Source organism: Gossypium arboreum, chromosome 11 (assembly GCF_025698485.1).
Source record: "Gossypium arboreum isolate Shixiya-1 chromosome 11, ASM2569848v2, whole genome shotgun sequence".
In the NCBI taxonomy this organism is placed as follows: Eukaryota; Viridiplantae; Streptophyta; class Magnoliopsida; order Malvales; family Malvaceae; genus Gossypium; species Gossypium arboreum.
Genome location: NC_069080.1, coordinates 133,075,895 through 133,088,839, shown reverse-complemented (window position 1 = coordinate 133,088,839; position 12,945 = coordinate 133,075,895). Strand labels below are relative to the sequence as shown.

The 12,945-nt window shown below is 34.7% G+C and overlaps 2 protein-coding genes and 1 pseudogene across 3 annotated transcripts; 2 read left to right on the top strand and 1 right to left on the bottom strand.

Moving 5' to 3' along the window:
* Positions 1–4,946: 4,946 nt before the first annotated feature.
* Positions 4,947–5,953, bottom strand: LOC128283986 (protein STRICTOSIDINE SYNTHASE-LIKE 10-like; annotated as a pseudogene).
* A 1,195-nt stretch (positions 5,954–7,148) lies between these two features.
* LOC108472284 (TMV resistance protein N-like) lies at positions 7,149–9,384 on the top strand. Of its 2 annotated transcripts, XM_053020892.1 has the most exons (3): positions 7,150–7,740; positions 8,094–8,329; positions 8,453–9,384. In XM_053020892.1, the coding sequence occupies exons 1-3, from the start codon at positions 7,268–7,270 to the stop codon at positions 9,289–9,291; spliced, it is 1,548 nt and encodes a 515-aa protein (XP_052876852.1). In that variant the 5' UTR covers positions 7,150–7,267; the 3' UTR covers positions 9,292–9,384. The 2 variants fall into 2 exon arrangements, with proteins under 2 accessions (XP_052876851.1, XP_052876852.1); XM_053020891.1 differs by having other exon boundaries at positions 7,149–7,740; positions 8,094–9,384.
* Positions 9,385–9,519: 135 nt separating this feature from the next.
* LOC128283985 (disease resistance protein RPV1-like) lies at positions 9,520–10,773 on the top strand. Its single transcript, XM_053021430.1, has 3 exons — positions 9,520–9,553; positions 10,185–10,425; positions 10,540–10,773. Exons 1-3 carry the CDS (start codon positions 9,534–9,536, stop codon positions 10,771–10,773), a joined length of 495 nt encoding a protein of 164 aa, XP_052877390.1. The 5' UTR covers positions 9,520–9,533.
* Positions 10,774–12,945: the final 2,172 nt, after the last annotated feature.

Here is a 12,945-nt window from a genome sequence, read left to right as displayed (position 1 = left end):
ATTCATATGACTAAACGGATAATTTCACATACACACATTCTCAAAATCATACCTACTTCACATTACCAACCCTTATACTCATACATAAGAGATCAACTTAACCAAAAGCCGGAAGCTCATTAATCGACTGAGCGAATACTATTTAAAAGGAATCAACTAATCCAATGCATATACGAAACATACCTCATCGTTGGGATTTTACGAGCGTATTAATTGAAATTATTACAGCAAGATCGCTCATTCCCAAACCAAGTACCTTCGGGATTTAACCGGATATAGCTACTCGCTCAAATGCCTTCGGGACTTAGCCCGGATATAGTAGTTCGCACAAATGCCTTCGGGACTTAGCCCGGATATAGTAACTCGCACAAATGCCTTCGGGACTTAGCCCGGAAATAGTAACTCGCACAAATGCCTTCGGGACTTAGCCCGGAATTAGTAACTCGCACAAATGCCTTCGGGACTTAGCCCGAATTAGTAACTCGCACAAATGACTTCGGGACTTAGCCCGGAATTAGTCACTAGCACAGATGCCTTCGGGACTTAGCCCGGTTATCATCCGAATATTCATGCACATATCAATAAATCATGACACATCTCTATTTCATTTTCATAACTAGAATTCAAACACAAGTCAATTATTAGGCATTCCCATTTTCGGCTCAATAGCCACATACAAACAGCATGATTTGGTTTGCTTTATGACATGATCTCTATGCACATACGGCTACCCATCATACGTATAGACTAATTAGCTCAACATATAATTCAAGTAGAATCATTATATCATCGTATATTTGTTATGCTTATACGTCATGATTTAATCAAATCGTAAACTAAGTTTCATTACTCGAAAACTTACCTCGGATGTTGTCGAATGATTTTGACGGCTATTCGATCACTTTTTCCTTCCCTTTTTCGGATTTAGTTCCCCTTTGCTCTTGAGCTTAATTTAACAAATAAATTGATTTAATCATTTGAACATCAAAAAGAGAAACTCAAGGTACTTAGCCTATATATACATTAGACATTAGAGTCACATATATATAAAATCATTGATCAACTCAACATATTAGCCCACACTCTCTTTTAGCCGATTATCTAAGCCAAGATAAAAGCATTAATATGCTTGACTCTAACCGAATACATGCAACACCAATCTACCTCATGTGGCCGAATATGCATGTCTATGTTGAGGCCGATTATATGCTTAATACTTCCAACAAATATGGTTACTTGTATTGACTACATTCCATTTTGTTTCAGGTTCAAAACTCGGCTAATACACATATATACACTAGTAATCAAATACTAACAGTTGCACTTCACCTTACTACCAATTCTCATCTACTTCCTACCATGGCCGAATGCATCAAGACACCATACCGTTTCAATTTTGGTCATGGGTTAAACAAAGAACTTAATGTCTAACTCAAAAATGCTAAAAAGAAAATCCAAGAGTCATCAATCACCATCACATGTATCATTACAAAGCTTCACACTCAGCATGCAAATGACATCCACACAAGTCCACCTTAGCCGAAACTTAACTCATCTTCATGCCTCATCACCACAACATCAAACACCAACCAAGAAGACAACACCCATGGCCGAATATCATCTCCATCTCATAGCCAAGATTTAAACCATGGGCTAGGTAGAACTCAAGCTAACAACTAAAAATATGCATGAATCTCATGGAACAACATCAACATACCTTAGTCTAGTGAACCACCATAGCCGATTTTCTCCAAGCTCTTTCCCTTCTTTTTCTTTCTTCTATTCGGCCAAGTTGAACAACATGAGAACTTTTCTTTTTTTTCTTCATCATTTTCCTTTTCATTAGTTTATTACCATGCTCCTTATTTTATCATTCCTCCCATGAAACACTAACATAACATGTTTATAATACCTTTTACCCATAGCATGGCGGCCACCATCCCAAGTTTTGGGTATTTTGACATGCAAGGACAACATTTTCTAGCATGCATCAATAGGCCACTTTAACATTTGCCTAGCACATTTTTAAATTTTCTCACACAAGTCCTATTTAGCAAAATTCACTTACAATTAACAAAATTCAAACATGAAATTTTCACACATGCCTATATACATATAATAAGCACCAAATATAATGGTTAATTATTTTTATGACTCGGTCTTGTGGTCCCGAAACCACTTTCCGACTAGGATCAATTTAGGGCTGTCACAACATAAGTATGCATGCATTGCATGGTTTGTTTATGTACTAGATAAACCCAGACATTCTTCCATCGACTTCATATAATTTATTAATAAACGACTGAAAACAAAAAATAACTGTGTATTATTGGTGGTTAATATCCACACCAAAGCTTATTATCATCAGATAACAACTGAATAAAAGAGAATAATAATACTGGAAAGCAAACGATATCGCCATGGATCATCATTTGGAGGCATGAGAGAGGTAGATGAAAACGAAGACCAAGACGAATGCGAAGATGAGGAAAATGTAAGCGGGAGGAGGCTGCAACGGTGGCATTCCAAGCGGACCCAAAAACAGCAGAGCAACCACCAACAGCATCATGGCTATCGAACTGATACCGCACCCGTAATCTTCCATCTTCCCTGATATGCCTTACCTCTTGCTATTGTAACCAGAAAAATTAACTTCCTCGAATATACAAATGATAAGAGACGCTGATGATCAATATATAGACTAGTGGCGCTGTATGGATTGATGCACCTTTGGCAAAGAGTTGCGACGATTGATTCAGCGACGTATCTATGCAGCAAACGACGTGATTTTTGCCCACTACAACATATATTAGTTTTAAGGGCACTTAATTTTGAAATTTTCGAAAAGTGTCGGGACTTAATAATTTACTCTTTCATTTACCCGGTATTGTCCATGCCAATAGGTGAAAACTCTCTGTTTATGTATTAACTTCATTTTTATTCTTCTCTACACTACACGTAGCAAAAGAAGCAAATTGCCATTAATGATCAATTTTAACAGGGGGGATCCAATGGGGGGGGGGGTGTTGTTCTTTTCATGACATAACGTTAGTTTTTTCTCTTACATCTTTTACTACATGTTGTTGTCTTTCATCATGTCAATGTAGAGGTGTCCACGAGTCTCACTGTCGAATCCATACACAGGTTAAGCTTATCAAATTATATGGATAATTTATTTTTTGTATAATTTATGTCAAACCCAACAAAACAAGCATTACTCTGCATTAAAATATTGGGGAAATAAACTGAACCTTCTATTTATTTTTGGTTGTATTTTGGGATGTATATATGTTGAAAGTATAATAAATATATTTTTTAAATCCAAAAGTTAAAAATATTATCATTTAACAACCGGAGAAAAGCTTAATATAAGACAGTGTCTAAAAATAAAACAATTAGCTTACTAGCTCACTTGGTTGAAGCTTCATGCTATTAACATGAAGATTTCAGGTTCAAATCCTGGTCTATCCTCATTGAGAGTTCTTAATCTTAGGGGTAACAATTTCAGCAGCATAGCTGCGTCTCTTACTCGTCTTTCCAATCTTCAAAAGCTTGGAGTGTCAGATTGCAGTGAGCCTGAATAGTTGCCTGTGCTTCTAGGAAGAATGAAAAGTGAGTGGTGGATAAGTTATGGTGCTCACAGTATAGCCATTAACTGCTACAGATTGGCTGAGAACATTAGTGCAATAACAATGCTGATTAAGGTTGATTAATCTCACTTATTTTTCATGGTTTTAGTTACAGAGCCACTGATATTTTAATTTGCAGGCATTTGCAAATTCAAGAAAAGAAATTGATGAAATCCCGGAATGGTTCAGCCGACAGAGAGGCGCGCGGTTCTGCAATTGAAATACCTCTCTCTCTCGATGTTCAGAATGACAGTCAATGGATTGGACTCGTCAATGATGGTGGTTCCTAGGAAAAGGTTATCGGTGGTCCAACTTATATCCATTCTAGAAATTCTGGACAATCTAGTAATAATGGATTTGTTTTTCAAATTAAAAATCCAGGAAGGGTCGATTCCAGTTTCAATGTTTCAGGTGGATAACCCATAACGAAGGACCACCTTTTTCTTCGCGAATTATTGTATCCATTGTCTAGTAAGAGGACGATCAATTATGGCGGCTTTAGAACGGTTGTCTTGACCTAATTTGTTATTTGGTCCTTCTTTTACTTTGATACACTTAGTACGTAGTATCTCAACTCATTCAATTTCCCTATTAGGAACACTGATCAGGCATTGTTGAGGTGAGAAATTAGGTCACGGTGTTTACCTTTTCTCTTGACCAATCAATTCAAACTGATATTCTTTAATTTGTATTATGGGAATCGGTGCCATGCTTATAAAGTTTACGACATAAACATTCTGTGATGGAAAAAAGTAGTGTAACTCGAAGCATAAGGACAATTTTAAAATGTTTGACATCTAACCCATCAGGTACTGTCCCAAGCCTAGCTTACTTCCTCTCGTGCACGACGCGTGAAGATGTAATGTCTCAATTAGGCAAATAAAGGTAATTAAAAATTTCTCGAAAATAGAATCGTTAACATATATTTATTGAGGAAAATAAAACAAACAAGAACAATTAAAAATTGTAAAAGAAAAAAAATTCAATTAGACATTTAAGATGCCTACATACGACTTCAAAACAGACCCTATGTATAATTTACCCCCGTGTTCCTCGACTTCACTTATTGAATTAAAAGTGGGTGCGCCCTTTCCATCCAAGATTTCCAAAACCTTGGCTTCTTCGTTAAACCTCATTCCAATTGGATCTGGAACACCGTTTCCAAGTGTTCCTAATCTTCCGCTGTTTAGGGCCACCTGAATTCTCCTTTTCGTTCCTCTTTATATTATCCGAACCCCGGTAATTCGAGGAATACTTTGGGAGCTGCTTTGGGGTCGTGCACGTTGAACTTCAAGATTCGTCTTTTTATCGATTCGTTCACCGAAGAAACGAATTGTTTGCACCGAAAGCAACCCCGTTAGGGAAAGCTAAACCGTCGTGCAAAACGGACACTTCTCCGTTATAAGGATTGTACTTCAACACCTTAGGTTGTATCAGTGAACTTATCGAAAGTCAGCATCCTGCACAATTAAAGAACAATTTATCCTTTGGGTATGAAAAATCTCTATATGAATTATTTACATATAAATTCGATTAATGATAATTTAGGAGCAAAAAGAGGAAGAAGATGTACCTTCTTTGAAAAAGAGTGCTGCTATCGGTAAAGTAAACCATTCCGGTGCTTGTGTCGATGTCTAATCCATTCAGAATTTGAATGGAGCTCCATTAGCCGCCGAAATAGCCAGCCTTATAGCCGTGCCACCATTTGGTCCAACAACTAAAAGACCGAAATAGGCATCCGCTATATATAAATGACATGTTCGACTATCGAACTTCAAGCCCAATGGTCTTCCACATATGGGTTCAATGTTCGAATCTCTTGTGCCGTCACACAATTTCCTTTCCCTGATCCAAAGGAAAAACCAAAAGTTAAAAACCTTTTGATGAAAAATCGATTTATAGCTATAAAATAAAACTACAAAAAACGAATAGGATAAAAAAAAAACGACAAAGATGTGAATCTACCTGAATGGTGAAGGGATGGCAAATTCTTGCCAACCAAAATTGGGCTTCCATTTTAAGATTCTTCCGTCGGATATACCGACATATGGTCCTTCACCTTTACAATCGAAGGCAATACTTTCCGGTCCGGTAACACGATTAAGATTGATTTGACTATAGTTTTTGAAAAGAACACCGCCATCACCATCGATGACTTTTGTAAGATTGATATTAGTGTAATTTTGGAACACTAAATCACCATCACCATTAGATGATGAGATGGAAACAAAGAAAAATAAAACAAAAATGGCAAAGGAAACAAATTTTTTCGTCATGGTCGGTCAAAGGCAGCAAATTATAATAAAATCCTATGAAACTAAGCGTACGATGAATGATAGTGGAATTGAATATATGTATTTATAATATTGATTTGGGAGAAAAAAAATTGAATTTCAATTCAAATCAAATTTGAAATTATAATTTGAGTATAATAATAATAATTATTATTATTCAATAAATCTCCTATTGCTAACTGTTTTTAAATTAAGTATTGAAGTTGTTATTAATATGAAATTCTTCTATTTAATATTTTTAATTGAATGTTTTATATGTAAATGCAAAAATCGAGGTGAATATTAAATTATTTAATAATTAAAAATTTATTTTTAGTAGACTGAGTTAATTTCCATTAGAATTTGAACGACGTGATTTTTTGGTTTTTTCAATGTAATTTTCCACACGAGTATTTTGTAGTTTTGACTTTTGGCGGTCTCTTCTTCACTTCCGCCACCCTCCATGGTACCAACAGCTTGGCTCTTCAGAACTGAATCCAGCTAAGAGTCCAAACTTTTCAAAGTGGAGAACAGTTTCTCCAAACTGAGCAAATGTGTAGTTTTGAGAACGGTGTTGAAGACGAGTTTTTTTTCCCCGAGGGGGTCACCGTGTAGAAGAGAGAGTTCACCTCTATCAGTAAGAATGGAATCATGTTCAAGAATGGAGTTCCATAGGCTTGACTTTTATTCACTCGATGGTTCTTCTAACAATGTGCCTGGAAAGCAAATGAAGCGGTCTTATTGTATAAAGTCCAGGGAATTTGGCAGCGATTGCTTCTAACACTTCATGTTCCAACTCATCAAATGTGTTGAAGATGATTGCTTAAGTAGTTGAAACAAAAGAAGATTGAAAATGTATTTTAACGCAACTTGTAGAAGATTTCAAAATTGAAATCAAAAGCTCTGTTCGCTAAACTCTTCTTTGAGATTTCAAAGTTTTGATTCTTCACATTTGTAACATTTAATTATACATAAATTTAAAAAAATTAGGCAATTTAATAAAATATATGTACAATTAATTAAAAATATTAATATTGTGATTAATTATATTTAGTTGTTCACTTTCGAAATTGACAGGAATTAAATTGTTTTGATTATTTTATGGACTAACTTGCTTAATATAGAAATTGAAAAGGACCAAAGATATTTTTACCAAAACACAAACCCTCCAACAGTTTAAATACTACCTATAATCAAAGTAGGCTCCACTTTGTCAATTCTGACCTTCTTGGATTATTACTGGAAAGAACATCCATCACTCATTTGTAAATATTATCCATATCCATTTTGGAAAATAAATGATGGGAAATATTGCTCTGATTTTGAACTTCCGATTGAGATATCTTTTTCTTCTCAGACATCCTCATGTCTTCCCCATCTATTTCTAGACATAAATATGATGTTTTCTTGAGTTTTAGAGGTGAAGATACTCGCAAGAACTTCACTGATCATCTTTACGATGCTCTAAAAAGGAATGGAATCGTCACTTTCAGGGATGAGCCAAAGCTGGAGGCCGGCAAAGGGATTGCACCTGAACTCTTCAAAGCAATTCAACAATCATGGTGCTCGGTAATTGTTTTTTCTAAAACCTATGCCTTTTCAAGTTGGTGCTTGGAGGAGCTTGCTGAGATTGTTAAACAAAAAAACGAGAAGGGTCATAAAGTATTTCCAATTTTTTACGATGTTAATCCATCCGATTTAAGAAAACAGAAAGAGAAAGTTGATGAAGCCTTTGCCAAACACGAAGAGAGATACAGAGAAGATAAAGAGAAGATCCAAAGGTGGCGAAATGCTTTAACTGAAGTAGCTAACACCAAGGGATGGCATTTACATAATAGGTAGTTTTTCTTTTCTTCTCTATTTTCTAGTTTTATGACTACTAAATTGTTACTTTTGGATTACTTGTTATATACATATACATACATGATACATACTTATATATATATATATATATATATAATCCTATGTGTTCAATTATAAATTTCCATATTTCAATTAAAGAGCAAGTTTTGTATTTTGATGTCCTAACAAATCTTTCTTTTTGTTTGCTTCCAAACTATATTACGTTAATTGATTCATTGAACAAAAAAAAATTGCATTAGAAAGATATCCGCAATTTGGCCAAAAAAAATATATAAAGATATCAACAAAATTTTATTGGAGAGAGTTAAATTTTATTTTGTTTTTGTAGGCATGAATCAGAATTTATTGGAGACATTGCTAAGAAGATATCAGCAAAATTATGTCAGATATATTCAGTTGTTCATGATGAGTTAGTTGGAATTAATCTATCTTTGGAGGAGTTGTATTCAAAAATAGACATTGGGGAAGACGATGTCCGCGTTATAGGAATTTGCGGAATGGGTGGCATCGGTAAGACAACTCTTGCAAGGGTTGTTTACACTCAAATTTCACCTCATTTTGAAGGTAAAAGCTTTCTTGCTGATGTTCGAGAAGTTTCAAACAAATGGGGACTTGTTTCTTTACAGAAACAACTTCTTTCCCTAATCTTGCTTGACGAATGCTTCAATTTTTTCAATGTCTATGAAGGGAATGCCGTAATTAGCCACAAATTGTCTCGTAAAAAGGTTCTTATTGTTCTTGATGATGTTGATAACATACAACACTTGAAATGCTTGGTTGGAAGGCGTGATTGGTTCGGTTTAGGGAGTAGAATCATTGTAACAACAAGAGATGAGCATTTGTTGCGATCTTACCGAGTTGATGATGTGTACAAACCTACAACATTGAATCTTAAAGATGCGCTTCGGCTTTTCAATTTGAAAGCTTTCGATGATGATACAATACCAACAGAAGATTTTATTGAGCTTTCTAAACATGTTGTACGTTATGCTGGTGGTCTCCCCTTAGCTCTTGAAGTTTTGGGTTCCTTTTTGTGCGGTAGAGATGCTTTTCAATGGAGAAGTGCAATTGAAAGACTTAAACTAGATTCTAATAAAGAAATTATCAACAGACTTCAAATAAGCTTTGATGGATTGGAAGAAAGGGAGAAAAATATATTTCTAGATATAGCATGCTTCTTCAATGGAGAGGAGAAAAATCTTGTAATGAAAGTATTGGATGGTTGTAAGTTTTTCCCAGAGATTGGAATCGATGTTCTTATCAAGAAATCTCTCATAAAAGTCAATGAACACAACACACATTTGTGGATGCATGATTTATTGCAAGAAATGGGAAGAAAAGTTATCAAAGAAAAATGTATTGATGAACCAGGAAAACGTTGTAGATTGTGGGAAGAAAGAGACGTTTATCATGTCTTAATGAAAAACACTGTAAGCCATTCAACAAAGTTTATATACTATTTTTTTATTCAACCTCTAACCAATATAATGTATAAACTTAAGGTTTATTCTAATTCATCTATATAGGGATCCCAAAAAAGTGACCAAAAGGATTTGTATAAATAAGTCTTTAATTTCATTGAATCACTCTCATTAGTAAATATTTTACATTATTGAAAATGCTTTAATTACTATACTTAACCAAACGGTTATAATAACGTTAAATGTAAGTTCACAATTTCAAAAGTTTTAGGGTACAATTTACACCATTTATTTTGTCACCATATCCTTTTTCTTGACTATTTTAGGCTACCAACGTGATTGAAGGCATGATTATTGACAATAAAAGGTAAGAAATCATATATACACTTTATTTATGTGTATTATTAATATTGTTATTATTTAGTTTTATTTTGTCAAAAAATAATAAAAACAATACAAAAACCCTTAATATTTGAATTCTAATTATGAATTTATCAACCAACACATTACTCTTTAAAAAAACAAAATAGAGATGTTTGTTTTTTATGAATATTAAAGGCTTATAGTTGATGCATTGACAATATACAAACTAGATTATAACATGTCATTAATTTTTTCTAAATAGATCCAAGTGATTTCATCCTCAATTATGTGTCTTCATTTGGTTGTCTAACAATGCATAAAATTATACATTGTTAGTGAACCAAATATAAATCAAAATAATGGTTTTAGTATTTTAGCATAGGTAATTGAAGTTGGATGTGCCGTATTAAATATGAGTATGTGTTTGAATGACTATATTTAGCTTTTTTTCAAAAGGTTTTTCCATGTATTAAAGAGTTCTTAAAGGGTCATATCTCAATGCTCATATTTAGATATACATTATATACAAGTACCTTATAAGATACTTAAAAAAAATATCGGGGCAACATAGCTTTTAGTTATTAATACTTTTGTATATTTTGAAGTTCATTTTTTATTTTTTCAATTGTTTTTAGGGAATCAAGCAAGACATTTAATTTGAACGATGATACCTTCTCAAAGATGAAAAAGTTGAGATTGCTCAAAGTCCTTTGCCCCACAAATTGTGATGATCTCAAATATCTTTCCAATGAGCTACGACTTTTAAATTGGATAAGATATCCTTTAAGATCCTTGCCTTTAAGCTTCCAACCGGACCATCTTGTTGCACTTCTCTCACCATTCAGTTGCATTGAACAATTATGGAATGGAAATAGAGTAAGAAATATTACTTCACCTGATCCTTATGTTTTAGCTTAAGGTAGAAAAACAACAACAAAAATAAGCTTTTTTTTTTCTCTTATCTCTCTAATTTATTATTGTTTTCAACAGCCCATGTATAAGTTGAAAGTGATCAACCTTCAAGGGTCCCTAAACCTAATCAAGACACCAGACTTCACAATGGCCCCAGATCTTGAAATTCTGGTTTTGGAAGGTTGTACAAGAATTGTAAAAGTTCATCCATCCTTGGGAGTTCTTAAGAGGCTTAAACTTTTAAATTTAAGAGGGTGCAAAAGTCCTAGGAGTCTTCCAACCAAAATTGGAATGGAATCTCTCAAACGTTAATTCTTTTGGGTGCTCAAATCTTGTAAGGTTTAGGAGATGGAAGGAAAATGGAATGTCTAAAACTCTTAATCTTTCGGTTGTTGTAAAGTTGAAATTTTTCCGAGAATTTGAAGCAAGTAGAATATTTGGAAGAGTGGACTTAAGTGAAACAAGCATAAGAGAACCACCATCCTTCATTTTTCAATTGAAAAATCTTAAAGTTCTGTCTTTCAATGGATGCAAGGGACCATTTAAGTTACAACAAAATCTTCCTTCTCCTTTCAAGGAAACCGAAATAGGAAGGACAAGTTCTATGCCTCTGGCGTTGCCTTCGTTGTCAAGTTTGAGTTCATTAAGAGAGTTGAAGCTAAGGTATCGCAATCTTCGTGAAGGAGATATTCCTAGTGATATTTTTGCCTATCCTCCTTGATGATCTTGATCTTAGTGGTAACAATTTCATCAGATACTGCGTCTCTTACTCGACTTCCCAAGCTTAAACTTCTTATGTTAACAAATTGCAAAGAGCTTAAATCGTTGCTCGAGCTTCTAACAAGTATAGCAAGAGTCGCATAGATGGTTGTGCTTCACTCAAGTAGTTGCAAGTCCATCAAAAGTAAGCAATTTATTCGATTTAGCTTCCATTAAAGCCATTAACTGCACTGATTGGTGAAAACATCAAGACGTTAACATTGTTGAAAAAACATCTCAAGGTTAATTAATATCTCTTTCTTTCCCTCTCATACTTGGGAATTTATGGTTTTATTTAGCAAGTGATCACTGAAGTTTCATTTTGCAGGCATTTGCAAATTCAAGACAAATGTTTGATGTTATCATACCTGGAAGTGAAATCCCAGAATGGTTTAGCCAACATAGAGGTGGCTCTACAATTAGGATACTGTTGCGCGGAAGCGTGTGAAAGAGTAAAATTATTGTACTGAAAAATCACACCATGTTCAATTCCCAGGAAAGAGAGGTAGATCACGAAGATCACTTAAATACCAAGTCTTTCCTAGCCAGAATATCCCTCTATCGTAATTTAATAGCACAATAAATCACTACAATCACATTCACAAAATATGCAAAACAAATAATAAAGAACACCAGAATTTTAACGAGGTTCAGCAAATTTTGCCTACGTCCTCGGGCACTACCAAATATATTTCACTCCAAAATTACAAGTGAAATTTACAAATAGAGAGAGAGAATAATGCCTTAAGTAGAGAATGGCAATTATGGGATGAAGAAAGTAAGAAATGGTTAGGCCTATTTATAGTTGAGGTTCAAGGATCAACTTGCAATGTCCCTATACAATTAGGGACCAAAATTGCAATTATCCCATGCCAACTTTTAACCCAACTTGCCAACCAATATTACTTTCTTCTTTCGTGCTCCACCCATTTGACTTTTCAAAGAATGGTGGGTTCCAATAATCTCCACCTTGAAGATTTGATTAGGATAATCTTATCTTCACACAATTCTTCTCGCTTTTGACAACAATACTTGATAGTGCCTTCTTCAACTGTTAAACTTGCAGGATATTAATCAAGTTCAAACAATGTTTGAACTTGGTTGCTGTTACCACCTTGGTCATCATATCTGTGGGATTATCTGCAGTCTTGATCTTCTGAAGACAAATTTTCTCCTCTTCAATAATTTCCCGCACAAAATGGAATCGTACGTCGATATGTTTTGTACGTGCATGATAGACTTGATTCTTTGCTAAATGAATAGCAGTTTGACTATCACAATACACGTTAATATGCTCTGAACCAACCCCAAGGTTTTAGCCATACCTTGTAACCAAATAGCCTCCTTTCTGACCTCTCATTATGACCATGTACTCGGCTTCGTGGTTGACAATGCAATCAGAGGTGTGAGTGTAGACTTCCAACTTATTGGTCCTCCAGCAAGTGTAAACACATAACCGGTGGTTGATCTTCGCTTGTCCAAATCACCAGCATAGTCGTAATCAACGCATCCAATAACACCTTTACCAAGTGTATTATCCTCGCTTGAACAAGAATCCAACATCCACGGTCTTCGAATATACCGTAGAATCCATTTCATGACTTGCCAATGTCCTTTTCGTGATTATGCATATACCGCTCACTATACTAATGCCTGTGAAATGTCGGGTCTTGTACACACCATTGCATACATCAAGCTACCCATCGCATTAGAATACGGAACTTG

Bases quoted from the DNA above. Each gene is read 5' to 3' on its own strand.
- LOC108472284 (XM_053020891.1), top strand. From the start codon at position 7,268: ATGTCTTCCCCATCTATTTCTAGACATAAATATGATGTTTTCTTGAGT. The intron at 7,741-8,093 runs GTAGTTTTTCTT...TTGTTTTTGTAG, and splicing joins GGATGGCATTTACATAATAG to GCATGAATCAGAATTTATTG.
- LOC128283985 (XM_053021430.1), top strand. From the start codon at position 9,534: ATGATTATTGACAATAAAAG. The intron at 9,554-10,184 runs GTAAGAAATCAT...AATTGTTTTTAG, and splicing joins ATGATTATTGACAATAAAAG to GGAATCAAGCAAGACATTTA. The intron at 10,426-10,539 runs GTAAGAAATATT...TGTTTTCAACAG, and splicing joins AATTATGGAATGGAAATAGA to CCCATGTATAAGTTGAAAGT.